This window comes from Lithobates pipiens, unplaced genomic scaffold, assembly GCF_037356315.1.
Source record: "Lithobates pipiens isolate NorthernLeopardFrog02 unplaced genomic scaffold, aLitPip1_a1.2 Scaffold_1, whole genome shotgun sequence".
Classification (NCBI taxonomy): Eukaryota; Metazoa; Chordata; class Amphibia; order Anura; family Ranidae; genus Lithobates; species Lithobates pipiens.
In genome coordinates, this window is record NW_027507685.1 from 160,979,605 (window position 1) to 160,998,305 (window position 18,701).

Consider the following 18,701-nt stretch of genomic DNA (forward strand, 5'->3'; position numbering starts at 1 on the left):
AGGATATGCCTTAGATCAGCCTTTTTCACCCACAGTTTTGTGGAACCTTCGGGGTCCTCCAGGATTTGTTAGGAGTTTCTTGAGCATTGAGCAGTTTTAGACCCATCTCCAATCTCCTGGCTGATGGTGCCTGCATACTTTCAGCAACAATGTCACTAGTTGAAGCCACTGCAGCCTCTCCTCATCGCTCAGATAAGTAATCTTTGATACCGATGATGTTTTTAGCTGCTTGTAAAGAAGACCTTGTACAACTAAAAACTTCTGTCACTGTACACCAAAGTAAAGAATAAAAGGGTACATTTCCTTAATGACCAGCAAGGTAAAGGATGCACTACAACTTTCAGTATCTGCATATCTGGTTATTATTCTTTTAATTCCATGTGTATTACCAAGAGTAATTCTTTCATATATAGAGGCACATTCCTTATTCTTTTAGTTATTTAAAAAAAAAATTCCCTGAGACCTGAATTATTTCAAGTGTTCCTCTGTGGGCTAGTTCACACAACATGCAGTTGTGTGAAGTAACAACGCATGGACAGTAGGTTGACATCACAGTGCATTCCAGTAAAGTCAACAAAAGTACAACAGGCTACATTTTTTCTGCAAGGAACTGTACTGGAACATGGAAAAATGCATCAAAACACACGGGAACACTATGCACAAAAAAAAAAAACCTGGAACACATCACAAAAACACATGTATGTAAACGTGCATGCAGAAATGTATCCAGACTGCTTTTTTGTGGTGTGAACCGGCCTTAAATGTACCTAGCCACTTGCCTATTGGGCACTTAAACACCCCTCCTGCCCAGACCAATTTTCAGCTTTCGGTGCTCTCAAACTTTGAATGACAATTACTCAGTCATGCAACACTGTACCCAAATGAATTTTTTGTTCTTTTTTTCCCCACAAATAGAGCTTTCTTTTGGTGGTATTTGATCACCTCTGGGTTTTTTATTTTTTGCGCTATAAATGAAAAAAAGACCGAAAATTTCCAAAAAAAAAGCATTTTTCTTTGTTTCTGCCACAATTTATACTGCTACATATCTTTGGTAAAAATAACCCAAATTAGTGGATATAATTTGGTCTTTGTGAAAGTTAGAGAGTCTACAAGCTGTGGTGACAATAGTCACTAAGAAAGAAAAGCAAAAGTGACTTCCCATAGTGTAAACCTGATAAACCGCTTGGGTGGCTAGGACATGCTGACGCAATCACATTGGGATCCTGAGCAAACGGGCGCTCGCTTGCTGGCCAGCATACATGCTGTTCTTATCTTGTGTTTTTAAGTGTTTTTATTCATTATACATTAAAGAGATTTATCAGGTTTACACTATGGGAAGTCCCTTTTGCTTTTCTTTCTGAGTGACTATTGTCTCAGGATTGGGAGTCTCCTCGGTTAACCATTGGGGGTGTGTGTGTCTCTGACCTGCTGTCCTTTGAATTGTTAACACGGGATCTGCCATTGGGACCCTGTCGGGTGTTGAGTGCAAGCTGGTTGATGCTTGCCTCTGGTAAGCATGCATTCTTTATGTTGGTCAACACTTATTGGTGACGGAAGATTGCATGAATTCATCACATTCACTTATTATTTGGACTAATATTTGAACTTTTTTTTTACTATCACTCAAGATATATTTTTATTCATTTTCATTGATATTTTTATAACATTTTTATTTTTTTACACAATATTGGTTGTGGGCATTTCACATTTGATTGTCTATATATTTATTTAATCTATTCAATTATCTGAATATTTTTTTCCTCTGGTTTAATAACGGGGGTATCACTGTCAGAGCAGCTACCTTTTCTTATTTTACTGTGTTTTTGTGTGTATCATACATAGTAGCTGCTGCTATTGTTTACTTTATTATTAGTTAGGTAGGAGCGCAGTATTTTTTCCTTTTTCCATTAGCAGAGAAGGCAGCAGCATGGATTCCTTTACTATGCTTTATCTCATGTTTGGCCTCCTGCAGATGATGCGGATGTATGAGCAAGTGGCTGAGCAGAGGAAGAAGAGAAGGGCATCCAGGTGTCACAGACCAGTTCACATATTTCAATCCATGCCTCACGCTTTCTATATGCATCACAGTAGCTTGGGGTGCTGGGATCATTATAATTCTGGCCGGTTTCCTACCTCCTGGATCAACATAGTAAGGATAAGCTCAGGCGTGTTCACAACCGCATGTCCAACAGCAATGTGAACAGCATTGTGAGCTGTCCGTTGTATCGTTTGTATAGGCATTTGAGGAGCGTTAAAAACACCCCTCAAATGCCTTCAAGTGTAAACTTAGCATAAAGCAGTAGTTGACGCTCTCTAAAAGAAAATTAAAACCCACAAAAAATAGTCTCCCTGTAGTGTCATGCCATAATGTGCTGGTATGCACTGCATAGCAACACATTATAGGAGAGTTAACTGTCAAGCAGAGCTCTCAAGGTTCTTCCATCTTTGCAGCATCTGGCTGTGATGATGTCACTCATGCATGCGAGTCACAATCGTGGCAGTGTTCTCTGCATTCAGGGCACACATACAATTTGTATCCTTTTTTTTTCCCCAAACAGAGCTTTCATTTGGTAGTATTTGATCACCTCTGCGTTTTTTTATTTTTTGCGCTATAACAAAAAAAAAAAAATATATATATATATATATATATATATATATATATATATATATATATATATATATATATATTCCTTTTATTTTATTTTATTTTTTACTTTCTGCTACAAGAACATATCCAATAATAAAAAAAAAAATTTAAACAATCAAATTTCTTCATAAATTTAGGCCAATATGTATCCTGCTACATGTTTTTGGTAAAAAAAAAAAAATGAATCCCAATAAGCGTATATTGATAGGTCTGCTCAAAAGTTATAGCATCTAAAAACTATGGGATAGATTTATGGAATCAGCAACTGGGACTGCCACAATGCAGCGAACAAATCGGACACCAAGTCACACTTTTTGGGGACTACTGAAACGAATACAGTGATCTCTTCTAAAAATTTGCACTGTCACTGTACTGATGGCACTGGCAAGGAAGAGGGTAAAACATCAGGGGTTAAATGTGTTCCTAGGCAGTGCTTCCTAACTGTGTGGGGAGTGTTTGTACTGTGGAAAGCAGATCCATGTCCCCATCACCATCCCCTGGGGAGTCCTTCCTCTTCTCCTAGTGGACTGACAAGGGCTCATGTAATGAGGAGTCCAAAGGTACTGTGAATGCAGGCTGTGTGATACATCATCAGGGGGTGTGTCATTGATAGTCTGGGCTCACAGGAAGTGAATTGAATGATTCAGGGTGTCATTCAACCCAGACCAGTACTCAGCTCCAGAAAAGAATGTCGCTGGACCACGAAGAGGATGAGATGGCTTTTTGGACTTTTGCTTGCTCTTTAACCACTTAAAAACCCAGCCTTTTTCTGACATTTGTTGTTTACAAATAAAAATTTGTATTTTTTGCTAGAAAATTACTTAAAACCCCCAAACATTATGATATAGATATATCATACATACATACATATATATATATATATATATATATATATATACATACACACACACACAAAGTATATTATATATACATTATATATATTAGCAGAGACCCTAGAGAATTAAATGGCGGTCGTTGCAATTTTTAATGTCACATGATATTTGCGCAGAAGTTTTTCAAACTGAATTTTTTGTCAAAAAATACTCTCTTTAAAATTTTAAATGCAAAAAAAAAAAAAACAATACATAATCCTTTTTTTGTAAAATATATAAGATGTCACGCCAATCGGCGACAAATGACATACATTTTACTATCCATAGGTGGCGCTTTAAAAGCCTTTACAGGTTACCACTTGATATCTACAGAGAAGGTCTAGTGCTAGAATTACTGCCCATGATCTGACGTTTGTGGCAATACCTCACATGTGTGGGACGCTGTTTGCGTGCGTTTGGGACAGACGCAAGCATTTGCCTTTGCACACTAGCACAGGGAGACAGGGACACCTTCAATTTTATTTATTTAACACTTATTGCTGGCACTAGGAATGTAAACATCCTTGTGACAGCAATATGAACATGATCCCAGGTCCCTCTTTATGGAGGGATCTTGGGGTCAATAAGACCCCAAAGCCCTCCCTTGCACTTAAAAGAATTCAAAAAGCTGAGATCTGCGTTTTCGAATACTTTTGATTTTCAAAAATGCCACCGATAACAGCCAAGTAAACCGGAAGTGATGTCATGTCCTCCTTTCTGAGTTACTATAGCAGAGACCCAATCAAAGCTGATTCCGGCTTTTTATGGGTCTCTGGACAGTAGCTCGGGGCTCCCTGCCGTGGAAAGTGGCGGGCGGGGGGAGATGCGTCCCTTCGTGCTGTTTGGAATGGCAACCCAGTAGCTAAAAAAAAAAAAAAAAAAGAAAGAAAAAGAAAAACCCAGTATCAGCGTGATCCCTAAATCAAGGGGAGAAGGAATATATTTGTTTAATAATTAAAAAAGAGGATTACTGCTTTAACTTTGAATTTAGGTGTTTGTTCAACTTTAACCACTTTCGTTTCTGGCACTTTTTGTTTACATGTAACAAGCTATATATTTTGCTAGAACATTTCTTACAACCCTCCAAACATATAATTTTAAAAGCAGGGGCCCTAGAGAATAAATTGGTGTGTGTTGCAATTTTTTTATGCCAAAGTTTTTCAAACGCAAATTTTGTTTAACAAAAAATACACTTTTAGACTTTTTTTTTGCAAAAAAACACAATATATAACCCATTTTTGTACAATATAAAGGATGATATTATGCCAAGTAAATAGATAACAAACACTAGTTGTAAAAGCAATCAATTGCTTTTACAAGAGAGCTGATCGTTGGCCCAAAAAAACGGTACTGGGATGATGCTTTTACCTGCTGAAATCATCCCGGTATAACCAATTAAAATCTAGTCATGCGCCGGTATGTCAATGGTTGGCAAGTGGTTAAAGTGAAACTACACTGCATCTGTGCATCACAAATCAAAAATGCTATTTACTTTATTTTCAAGATTCAAAGCAAAGTCGCCCATCCATCCATGTCTCCATGCTTTATTTTGTTGGGAAATCCCTTTTAAAACACCCCCTAGCCTTTTTAGCCACGTCCCTCTTGAGTAAGGACAGATGATTCATGTGGCATTTACTACCTGGAATCCATCTGCCCTTAGCTTAGGTATGCAGTCAGGAGGGTGTGCTTAGCTGAGAAAACCCCTCCTGAAGACTTCTGGGATGTATGACATCATTTATCTAGGCATGTAAACCAGGAAGTAACTGAACACGAGTACAAAAAAATGTTTAACTTAAGTAAATATGATAGCCTTTGCAAAGCTTTGACAGCTTACACTGACAGCATGAAGGAGCCAGAGATTTCTCACAGAAACATTGATCTCTTAATTTCTGTGTATCTGCATATAAAAGGGTTACGAATACAGCTATCACTAAATGAAAGGACACCTATCTCCATGATGCAGAAGCTTATGGGAAGTGACCCACCCACAGAATGTTAGAAGGGTGAATTAAGCTTTGCAATAAGGCTCAGCAAAAACCAATCATTATGATGGTGGCAGGCTTGAATAACCCCAGCACACAAACTAACTCCTAGAGTAAAAACGGAAGTACTTCAACTTCTCCCAGACTCTAGTAGGAACAAGATTATGGGAAGCACTGGTCTTTCACATGCAAATAGGCTTCTCTGCCCTCAAACAATGATGAACTGCTCTGGAGTTAATAGATTTCGCTGGAAGAGATTCATCTCTCTTTTTAACAAAGCAGGATGTTTTGGAGGGAAGGGGTAAAACGTGTGGTGGGGTTTCTGAAAGAACCTTTTACAAGCTTTGTCTTGACACATAAGCTGCATTTTCCTTATTAATCCCCAACACACCATCAATGACCTGGTGCTTTTATATAACCCTTTCAAGGCTGGTGTCAGGTCTAAAGCAATGGAGTAATACTGTCTGTTTCCAGCATGAATTTTACTATCAATGTAAAAGATCCAATAATAACTTCAGAAACATGTATACTTAAAACAAAGTGGGGCTATGGCATAATTACAAATGTCCATAGAAAGTTAGGTGAAACTAGGAATTTGGAATACAAGCACAAAATTAGCGCACATTCTCAGTTTGGTGTGTTATGCTAGAGCGGGGGTGTCAAACTCAATTTAATTGTGGGCCACATAAGCATTATGATTGCCCTCAAAAGGGCCAGTTGCATCTGTAAGATTAGATGTCCAGCGATCCCCTCCCCTTACATTAGATGTCAACAGCCACCCCACCATCAGAAGTTGAGTCCATTACTCTCCCTTACATCACAGTGTACCCCCTTTCCTTATGGTGCTGCTGGGAAGAAGCTGGATGCATTTCTGGAAAGCAGAAAGTAGGGATCTGAAGGAGGACCAGAGGAGGGCTGGAGCTCTCCTGCAGCTGCAGGAGAGGTGCTAGGGCCACATGAAATGGCCTGGAGGGCCAGATTTGACCTATGGGTCAATCAGCACTGTCAAGACAGAGGGTCAGGGGTCCTGCAGCCTCACAGGACAAATCGGGGGGGAATGAAAACTCCTCCTACAAGCTTTACTTAGACACTGATAGAAGTCACAAGACTGCTATATACTGCTGATGAGGAAAGGTATTTAGCTGTTTCTATTCACTAAAACTACTGCATGTCCATGTTCTGTGTACTGTGGGAGACCAGATATAGTGAATGCAGGGTCCTGGGTGTAGGGACACTTTAATGGTTCATACAAGCTAAGTGACCGCACACAGGAATATTCAAACTCCAGAACACGCATACAGAAAACGGGCTCTTATGATGGCATGAGGTTATGCTGTGGTATAGTGTGAGTATTACTATTTATTAGTATTATTATTTACAGTGGTGTGAAAAAGTGTTTGCCCCCTTCCTCATTTCCTGTTCCTTTGCATGTTTGTCACACTTAAGTGTTTCGGAACATCAAACCAATTTAAACAATAGTCAAGGACAACACAAGTAAACACAAAATGCAATTTGTAAATGAAGGTGTTTATTATTAAAGGTGAAAAAAAATCCAAACCATCATGGCCCTGTGTGAAAAAGTGATTGCCCCCTAAACCTAATAACTGGTTGGGCCACCCTTAGCAGCAACAACTGCAACCAAGCGTTTGCGATAACGTGCAATGAGGCTTTTACAGCGTCCTGGAGGAGTTTTGGCCCACTCATCTTTGCAGAATTGTCCTAATTCAGTTACATTAGAGGGTTTTCGAGCATGAACGGCCTTTTTAAGGTCATACCACAACATCTCAATAGGATTCAGGTCAGGACTTTGGCTAGGCCACTCAAAAGTCTTCATTTTGTTTTTCTTCAGCCATTTGGTGGTGGACTTGCTGGTGTGTTTAGGATCATTGTCCTGCTGCAGAACCCAAGTTCGTTTCAGCTTGAGTACACGAACAGATGGTCGGACATTCTCCTTCAGGATCTCTTGGTAGACAGCAGAATTAATAGTTCCTTTTATCACGGCAAGTCTTCCAGGTCCTGAAGCAGCAAAACAGCCCCAGACCATCACACTACCACCACCATATTTTACTGTTGGTATAATGTTCTTTTTATGAAATGCAGTGTTCCTTCTACGCCAGATATACTTGGACACACACCTTCCAAAGAGTTCCACTTTTGTCTCATCGGTCCACAGAATGTTGTCCCAAAAGTCTTGGGGATCATCAAGATGTGTTGTGGAGAAATTGAGACGAGCTTTGATGTTCTTTTTGCTCAGCAGTGGTTTTCTCCTTGGAACTCTGCCATGCAGGCCATTTTTGCCCAGTCTTTTCCTGATGGTGGAGGCATGAACGCTGACCTTAACTGAGGCAAGTGAGGCCTGCAGTTCCTTGGACGTTGTTGTGGGGTCTTTTGTGACCTCTTGGATGAGTCGTCGCTGTGCTCTTGGGGTAATTTTGGGCGGCCGGCCACTCCTGGGAAGGTTCACCACTGTTCCATGTCTTCGCCATTTGTGGATAATGGCTCTCACTGTGGTTCGCTGGATTCCCAAAGCTTTGGAAATGGCTTTATAACCCTTTCCAGACTGATAGATCTCAATTACTTTCTTTCTCAATTGTTCCTGAATTTCTTTGGGTCTCGGCATGATGTGTAGCTTTTAAGGATCTTCTGGTGGACCTTACTGTGTCAAGCAGCTCCTATTTAAGTGATGCCTTGATTGTGAACAGGTGTGGCAATAATCAGGCCTGTGTGTGGCTAGAGAAATTGAACTCAGGTGTGGACAACCACAGTTATAGTATGTTTTAATAAGGGGGGCAATCACTTTTTCACACAGGGCCATGATGGTTTGGATTTTTTTTCACCTTTAATAATAAACACCTTCATTTACAAATTGCATTTTGTGTTTACTTGTGTTGTCCTTGACTATTGTTTAAATTGGTTTGATGTTCCGAAACACTTAAGTGTGACAAACATGCAAAGGAACAGGAAATGAGGAAGGGGGCAAACACTTTTTCACACCACTGTAGTACCATCACAAGATGGTACTAAAAAGAAACATTAGCTACTGCATGTCCAGACAAAATTAATATTTAGAGAAGTTTAAAGGGTCAGTTCCCATTTACAAAGAAAAAGCCTATTCTGGTAAGGGGTGATTTTAGATAAAAAAAACAAAGTGTTCAGCTCTGTGTATAGCTTTCGCTATAGGTGTAGGCCACTTACGTACCTCCCGAAGGCTGACTGGAATACTCCCAGGACAATGCAAAGTGAGGCCTAGTCATTGCTGTTCATCACCTCTATCACAGAAGTAAGCTTTTTCTCTGATTCAAACCCCCTCACATGCTTTTTCTCCCCTGATGCAACATGCATACAGGGATATACAATGTAATACTGACATATAATCACACACATAGGTTGGACTTCATGGACTTGTGTCTTTTTTTAACCTCACCTACTATGTAACTATGGCAGCTATGCCATCTGACAGACTGGTTAAGACCAGCTACACCGGCGGTGGTCAAGTCATATTTTGCATATGTCCTTAAAATCAAACATCTGTTGATAGCACTGGAGGCACCTATGGCCACACTGGGGGGAAAGACATACCAATATTGACATTGGCCCGTATGGTGTGGAGGGAGAACAAGAAAATTACAAATTTTCAGGGCATTAACGAGGTGCTACCACTCTGCCACAATCCGATGTAATCCCATTTAAAGCGATTTGTGGACTCTGGATCCTGGGAGCAGGGAATAGTTTCTCTGGACAACATCCCTAGAGGGCCCTAGAGGACTTATCTTAACTCTGTATCTACATTTACTCTCTGTCACGACTAGTGGGGTTCCACCAGAGGTGCGCATCAAGTGGCAACAACTTGTGCCCAATTTGTCTGATGAGCTTTGGGAGGAGGCATGCTCCACCCATCTATCTGTATCTCCCGCAGTCAACAATAAATGAATCCACTTTTATATGCTACATCAAACATACCTGACCCTGGTTCAGACTGTTCGCAATGCACTGTATACCTACCTCTGCCTGCACTAGTTGCACCTGTCCGTGTGCAGATTTCGCATATGTTATGTGTCTCGGTTCAATTATAGTGACATACTGGCAACAGGTGACGAGGATATTGTCTGCGGTCTTGTCAATTTCTGTTTCATGTACCCCACCGGTGCGTCTGCTGGGGGTCCTTGACGAGCCCACACCTCCATCCATACAGCGCATTTAATAACTATCCTCTTTCAATAAAGAGAGTTTTAAAAAAAATATGTAACTATGTAACATGCGAGAGGCCACTCCTGTGATAGGGAGGTAAGCTAAATCTCACACTTCAAAAAAGATCCTAATGAAATATAGTAAGCAGGTATTGGACATCACATGAAAATTATTAGGAAATACTGTAGTACCTGATGTATGCTCCTAAAAAGTGAGGCCTGAGGAAAAGTTCACTGCTTAATTACCTACTTTATTATATTTCAAGAATGTGGAGAGGCAAGTGTATTTATTTACATGTAACGGACCTCGTACTTAAAAGAAGTATGTCCGCCATACAGGCTTCCCTAGCCCGGTACCAGAACATTCTAAGATGCCGTAGCTCATATAGTCACTTGTTGGAGAACAGCGTAGGGTGGCACATAACATCAACATAATGATACCAGATACCATGGCCCACCCAGTCAATTGTTGAGACTCAGCATAGGGTGCTGGAAAACATAAGACTGTTTATTGAAACACAAGCACAAAGAGATATACATTACGGGGGCAATCCCCCCTTCTTTTCATAATGACACAGGGCGGAGTAAACTGTACATTCAGTAACATGAGACACAAGTATATTCAAACTTTTCAACAAATAATTCAATCAGTTACTGGGCACGTAGACAGACTTATCAACATAACTAAGGAACAACCAACATATACTATAAACATTCCGCAATGGTTCAATAACAAAGTACAGCGGTCACAAAATGAATCACTTGTTCAAGAGATTAGCAGACTGACCGAAACAATAGCTGATTTAATTAACACAATTAACAATGGGACTGCACCCTAAGAAGCATACAATGGGAGAGGCACACATTTGTGTATTCTGTCCACTAGACAAGTCATTAGAAGACAAAGCATGTCCCAGCAGTCTGAAGTACTCATTGCTGTTTTGGGCCTGGAGACTCCAGTTCCCAGAGTCTGTGTTTTGGGGATACATGGACTTGAATCAAGACCACTCCAAGGGTCCCCCAGGCACACACCTCCCAAATAGTTTTCCCTTAAAAGCAAGGGCCCACCCTGCAGTCCCCTTCTGTCTCGGCTAAGTCTGTCCAACTTTAAAACACCAACCACACATATAAAAACCCAGGATAAAAGTCTAGTGTGGTTGTACTGCGAGTCTGGTTAGGGCAGACCAGACTGGGCTTCTCGGTCACCCTGCGCCCCTAAGAGACACAAGATGACTTACACATAAGAGGGTCCTGTGGAGCTGGAAAGGGGGTTTTGTGAATTCTCTAAGGTAAGCTGGGTTCCACAGGCCCCACTCCCAAAGTGACTCCCGTCAAAGTAAATTACCCTCGTCTCCATGCAAGAAGGTAGATTGCTCTCAATGGGGTCTCAGTGGGGGACAGGGGTGTCGAACTAGTTCGTAGAGGAGAAATAATTCCATCAACTATTTAAATGGCAGAGGAGACCGCATTAGTGTATGGGATGTGTGTTGTACCAGATACAAAAAGTATTCCTTCGACCCATTCCTAAACAAAAGCATACATTAAAACAGACACCTCTGCTGCTGATTGTATAGTATGTGTATATATATATATATATATATATATATATATATATATATATATATATATATATATATAGATAGATAGATAGATAGATAGATATAGGAGACCAGTTATTCAGAATATAACTGTGTTTATTCACATCTTTCAAAAGCAACTGTCTGTTTTAAGAACAAATGTACTCAATGGGAGAGTAAAATAGAATAGTTCACTAGACTATTGTTTCATAAGAAAAGTGCCCAGAACAGATTCACTTAGGCAGGCGAGTGAAAAGAGTGATATTATTCAAAGAGGCAAGCGCAGCACTAAATAATAGGAAACATGAGCGACTGCTAAATTTTGCACACAAAAAAAAAAAACAACAAGCATATAGAAAAATGAGTTTCTTCCAAAAGAAAAAATCTGCCAAAACGTTTGTAAGACTTGCAGGTCTATATCTGTGTGCTCCAACCATTCAGAAAAAGCAGTATTTTAGAAAAGGATGACTATGCATGATTAAAAGTAACAGTATTGTTCAAAGGCATGAAGTTGCGACAGCCGCCGAGGCATTCTTCAGAAGGATAATGGTATAAAAGTGTGCACGCAAGGTGAAGCTACAGTACCGGAGGGCACTTTGTCTAACACAGCTGCTCGACAGAGCAGGGAGACTGCATAAGCCCATCTCCCCGTGGAGCTCTATCACACCCAGAGGGCCACATTCAGTCTGCATAACATCATTAATTGTGTCCCTCAAGAGCACCCCACACTTCAAGATCTAAAACACAGGAAGCTCCACCACCCCGTGTGTGTGATCTTACCTGCCTATACAAAACCGCAGCCGCTCCTAGAAGAAGCTTGTCTGCAGTAACTGTCTTCCATATAGCCTTGCAAGCTCTGAAAATGGGTGTTTAAGCTTTGCAATAGTCAAATTGAGCCTGGCAGTGCAGGGGTTATATCACTTATATTCTGCTGGGATTTATACACTAATAGAATCTTCAAGATTCAAGAACTGCACTCTCATGAGCAGGACATCTTGCTACACTCTAGAGCTTTAAAACCACTTTGCCTTACAACAACATTTTAACCAAACATTCGAAAGGTTATTGTCGGTAAATTAGGAAATAACTACACAAATGATAAAAGGGTAACATGAGGAAAATCCAAATACCTTCATTTGGCGCATTTGTTTCAGGACGGCTCACTTCTATGTAAACTTCAAATGTAGTCTCTGGATTTTGCCTGTAATAAAAATAATTTTTATTAAGACTCCTGGTCATACAATTTTTTTATGGATTGAAGACACAGATAACCATGTGCAAAACCTAAAGTAAAGGACATTCACCCCAAATGAGCAAGGTCCCCACACATTTTCAAAAGCAAATTTATTATTCATTTTGAAGTTTGAAGTGCAGTCCCTTTTCTTTTCAACTGTTGGCTACACACAGACTAAGAATTTTTAAAGCGAACCAGTCACAGTTGAGCCTATAAAAGAATTTGAATACTACATTTGTTTTATTAAAATATGCAAGCCTGCCAATGAAAGATTTTTAATCATCCTTTCTGAGCTTTTTTCTTTGTCTGAGCATGACTCTTAGCCCTGGTTCACACTGCTGTGACTTGTCATGTGACTTGCGACACAGTCACATGACAAGTCAAAACACACTTGAATTGCAGCCATTCTAATCAGTGCTACTCAAGTTTCAGCGACTTCAACAAAGGTTCCTGCCTTACTTTGAGGTGAGTCCCATGGATTCTAAAGATGCATGAAAGTCGCACAACAATGGGGTCACAGCAGAATGAACTGAGCCTTAGAACATAGATAAAGATATTGGGTCATAAGTGCTGTACTCTAGAAAGAAAATACTGCCCATATTTTAAAGTAAACATGTGATTTGCCTACTTCTGGTAAAGCAACAGGTTCAGTTTAACTTAGCCCTCCCCTTGCAGCAATTCATTTTACCCTCACAGCTCTGCTCAAGTGATGCGTTCTAGCTTACACAGGGCTTTGGACTCCTCCTTGTTTAAAGGCACTAATTGGCACCACACTATCACATGAAGTGATTTACATGCTTTCTATCCAGAAGTCTTGGGAATTTACTTTGACTCTTGAGAAATTCAAGGGGTGAGTGTTAGAACATATTACACCTGAAAAGTTTGGGGATACTAGCTCCGCGGGACCAAGTGCATAAACCGGGCAAAGGTGAAACCAAAAAGACTTTTATTTTTAATCAAATCAAAATAAGGCTTTTCTTCAGCATACAAATGAAAAACGTAAATTAAAGTCCTCTTATCTTCAGCACAAAAAGAACAAGAAAAGAAAGCACCTACAGTTCTGTAGCCGGGTCTTCGCCCCAAAGTTTTCAGAGTCCTTACAGCAATCTTTTGCAGCCTCCAAGAGAGCAAGACAGCAACACAGCTCCTCAGACAGGTGTTAATCTCCTACTCCTCCTCACCACCACCGCTCTACTACTTCCCATCTTATGAGCTGTCTTCTTGGAGGCCTTTAACCCCCTGTGTGCAGAATCCCTGTGGTCAGGGAGGGAGGCTCTTTCCCACCCAAATGTCACTTCAGAGCCCCCCCAAATTCCGGGACCCAAATATCTCTCTTTTAATATAGAGAGGACCGCGAGTCAGTCCTCTCCTAAAGACTATCCCCGGAATTTCTCACCCATTTTTGGGTAACCCCTGAAGCCTACCGGGATTCCCTTAAAGGGACCACAACCCGAACATAGGTGCTACATAGCACCCATCCAGGACCCAACCTTGGCGGCCTGTACACACTCTAAATACCAAAGTAATATTTACCTTGTTCTAAAGGTGAACTTATCCTCTGGGTTAAAAACAATTTATTCAAGTATGTATTCCTAACCTAAGGCCCCTTTCACACGGATGGACAGGTGCATCTGTCAGTATTTTAGGCGGACCTGAACGGACGCTCCATGCAGGTCTATGGAGCGACAGATGTCAGCGGACATGGTCACCGATCTGCTAAAATACGTTTGCATCTGTCCTGGTGGATCAGATGAGATCTGATGAAAAACAGACATGCTGTCCGTTTCTGTCCAATCCCTCCATAGGAATCAGCGGCGCTCTGACAGGCAGTGAGTGGAGACAGACCTGTCACCTGCCGGCTCAGCGGAGAGATCTCCTGAGCAGATCCGCCTCGTGTGAATGAGGCCTAAAAGTAGTGGATGTGTATAGATTATTCAGGAGGAATAAGGATATTGTTTAGCATCACTCAGGCTGCATTTTGACAAGAGAAAGCAGTTTGACAACATTTAAATATATGGGTTATCAGTGTACTATCACAGTGGGATATATTAGATACTGGCCCCCCAAATCTTCTTGTGAAGGTTAAGGGATTGTGTTAGTAAAGTTGTAAACTCTAAACCTAGCCACTGGGGAGTAGAATGGTATGCGTTTAGCAAGGTGTGCTGAAGAGAAAAGTAGCATCTCAGTAGTAATTGTGTAAACATTTTATAAATATAATATTATATATATATATATATATATATATATATATATATATATATATATATATATATATATATATATATATATATATATATATATTTATTTTATTTTTTTTCTATTTTTTTTTTTTATTATTTGGAAGTGAAAACTTAAGACAAGCCCCTTGATGTTAGTGGTGTACCTGGCTCTTCTTCCCATTCAGTAAAGTAAAAGAAGTGATGTGCTTGTGTTGTCTTGCCATGATCATAAAGTAAACTAATACTGTGCCTGCTGAATAGGGGCTGGTCTTACTTTATTTTATTTTTTATTTTTTTAGGTTTCAAGATTTTAAGAATAACATTAAGTCTTGTGTAAACATCATCTTTTCATAAAGTCAAAAAAGTACTTCTTAGAGAAGCTTCCTACTTCCTGGTAGTAGATATTATGGGTGCCAGGGGAGGGTAAGTAGGATGCTTATGCTGGTAGTATACTGAGAACCTACTACTATGCCTACTGTTGACCTACTTTGCAGAAATGTCTTTCCTTTACCTTTCTAACCTGAAAGTATCTGTAAATAGATACTATGGAAAGCTCTGTATCAAACCCTCTTTATTTTATTACAGCTCTCTAGCAATCCTTAGTAAGCACCTGTGAAACTGTGTAACAAGTTGGCTTTTAGCTTCAGAAGACTGATCTGCAGTGCCAAAGAATTTTTTTCTCCTTTACCAATTGATTGCATTTAATTTTCTTTTGTTGACTGACTTTAATTAGGGTTAAGAAATGTAAATTTGCCTACAGGTACCTTCAAATCATGGGTTTGTTGTAGCACTTTGTAACTGTGGGGTTTTGAGATCACATCTATTTGATTTGATTATCAAAACAATATAATTACACACATAGATTGGACTTGATGGGCTTGTGGCTTTTTTCAACCTCACCTACTATGTAACTAAATAGGTAATGCAAATTGTGTTACAGGCCACCGCTATGTAGAGAAAGAAGTATCCACATTTTTTAATATTAGAAATAAATACGGATTTTGGTGCTCTCTTCCTTATGTGTGATTGAAATGTTTTATATGTTGACGGTCCCTTCAACTGTTTCTTTAACTTTTACATACTATTAAACTCAAATCTGTACTCAACCCTTTCAGAATATAGAGGCCTTCTCTGCTTTCTGTACATGGTCCGCCTTAGTAATGCACTCCTTGGGCAGCTCTGCCAATGACTACATCCATCTTTACCCCTCTCCAAACTTCAAGGTTTATAGCACAATGACAATGCACCCTGGGGTATAGGTCATCTGTAGTAAAAGATCCACCTGACCAATTACAGCACCCTTTAATGGCCAATGAGTTGAACTCAATGATAAGAGAATGACCACTGTGGAGCATAGCACAGATGTCAGGGAAGTCCATCCCTAGTGAAGTGAAACCAGCATCAGACTCGTACACAGAAGATGTCGGGCAGCAGCTGCAGCATTAGGAACATGTTACATGTTCCATCTTAAAAAAATGGATGGAACATGTTCCCAAAGGTGAACTTATCCTTTAACAACTTCCAGACCTCCCCATGTACATTTACTGCGGCAAGGCGGCGCAGGAGCGCAAAATAACGTAGCTGTATGCGATTTTGTGCACGCTGTTTAGGGGGCACACGCGTGCCGCTCCTGCTGTGATTGGACACAGCAGGAGCCAATCAGCGGGTCAGGCAGCCACGGTGGCCGTTGTGACACAGAGCAGCAGTGAGTCAATGTAAACAAAGCACAATGCTGTTCTGTCAGGGAGGAAAAGTGAGAGATCACATTTCAGCTAAGCTGAATGACAATCTCGCTTTCCCCCCATAGTAAGAAACACCTCCCAGGGAACACATTTAACCCCTTAATCTCCACTGTAGTGTCATGTATACAGGGATCATTGCATTTTATTTAGCACTGGTCACTGTATTGGTGTCACCGGTCCCCAAAGTGTGTCACTTCAGGTCAAACGTGCTTGCCACAATGTCGCAGTCTGGCTAAAAATTGCAGATCGCCACCATTACCAGTAAAAATAATAAAAAAAATGTAAAGTCCTTAAATCAATCCCCTATTTTGTAGACACTATAGCTTTTGCACAAACCAATCAAGATACGCTTATTGGGATTTTTTTTTTACCAAAAATATGTAGCAGAATACATATTGGCCTAAATTGATGGGGAAAAAAAGTTGTTTTTTTAGATCTTTTTTTGTTTATAGCGCAAAAATTAAAAGCCGCAGAAGTGATCAAATACCACCAAAAGAAAGCTCTATTTGTGGGAAAAGAGGAATTTTATCAGGCTACAGCATCGCATAACCACGCATTCGCCAGTTAAAGCGACACAGTGCCATATCGCAAAAAATGGCCTGGTCAGGAAGTGAGTTAAACCTTTCGGGGCTGAAGTGGTTAAAATGTGTCTGTGATCTTTATTTCAGCCTGTGACCCTATTGTGAATTTTTTTGGCTTTACAAAGTTGACAGATGTATTTGCTTTAGTTACCCTTACAAATGGTGGCTAAAATGGTATTATTAAGCCATATAATTAACAGTCTTAACTTCAATTGGCTCAATGCCTGTAATTCATATGTTATGAGAATACTGTGAAATCTGGAAAGATTACAATTAAATAGAATTTCCATACTTTCAATTGTACTATAGTTTAACTTAAAGGGGTTGTAAACCCTAATTTTAAAAACGATATAAACAGCAAACATGTCTATACTCCTCTATTCTGTGCAATTGTTTTGCACAGACCAGCCCTGATCCTCGTCTTCTGGGGTGCTCCGCCAGTGCTCCAGTCCCCTCCTCTTCATTGGGTGAGAGAGAGACAGTGGCTGGAGCCATTACACTCATGCACATCCCTGGATTGGGCTCAGGTAAGAAAAAAGGGGGAGGGGCTGGAGGGGGAGCTGGTGCACAGTAGGTTTCTCAATTTAATGCGTAGAATGCATTAAGGTGAAAGACCTTGAGGCTTTAAAACCCCTTTAAAAACAATTCCTGAAATGACTTTTTTTTATTTTTTTTTGTTTCATAAATTTTTATTGAGTGAACAGAAGAATATAATAGAACATACCACTGTAGTGGTAGAACATTCACATTAATAAAGCATTGGAAACATATCAAATTTTACATCTGAACAATAAGCTTTTAGTAAAATAAAAGATGTATTTTAAAACATTACAGAAAGAAGCATATATTTATAGTAACAAGTCATGAGAGAAGTTTATGATCTTTGTTTTAGTAAGTCCATAGCAATGCGCTTGTGATGAGTTTTGGTCTGTTTTCATTTAGTTGTTTTGTTTTTTTATATATACACACACACACACAACACAAAATAATTATATAACTTGGGTATTGGGGTAGGAAACGATGGGGTGGAGTTGTGTTCATATTTCCCTCTAGAAGCTCAGGTGTTAATCTGTAAGGTGTGGGCTCTATTTTATACATTTACTGCTTTATAGGCAGAGGATTGTTTGAATTCTATCCAGTTGTACCATGTTGAAGTGAAATTGGTTATTTTTATCTGCAATATGCTAATAAGTTCTTCTATTTTTTGTATGTTATTTTACATGTTATGTATTACATGCTATTTATGTTATTTGTAACTTTTACATTTTTACATGCTTTACGGTGCAACTTTTTTCATGATGGTAAAACCAAACATTTAGCACCCTTGATGAGTGACCACTCAGATAGCAGGATAAGCCACCAAGAGACTGTAGTTTTTAATAAGCGAAGAACTACTACTGAAATAGTACAACCAAGTCACTTTGACCTAGTTTTCTTGTAGAAAAGATCCTGGTTAATATGCAGCCCAGTATCTAACACTCTTAACAAGCATGTCTGTGACTATCTTCACAAATACATCATGCTGGTTGACAGCACAGATTACATACAATACAATAGGAGAAGATCCTATTGCATATTGGAAGCAGAGTATTTTCCAACTACGTAACAGATTGGATCTTACCTGATAAGGAGTAAAAAAAAAAAAAAAAAGTGTCATTTA

The 18,701-nt window shown here is 39.7% G+C and overlaps 1 protein-coding gene across 4 annotated transcripts in view; it reads right to left on the reverse strand.

The window, feature by feature from the left end:
* Nucleotides 1-18,701, reverse strand: part of DENND1A (DENN domain containing 1A) — a 1,535,852-nt gene that overhangs the window by 1,434,300 nt on the left and 82,851 nt on the right. For all 4 annotated transcript variants that reach the window (XM_077478826.1, XM_077478827.1, XM_077478824.1 and 1 more), the window contains exon 2: nt 12,396-12,466. In XM_077478826.1, coding sequence (XP_077334952.1) covers nt 12,396-12,466 — 71 coding nt within the window. The remainder of the gene's footprint in view (nt 1-12,395; nt 12,467-18,701) is intronic.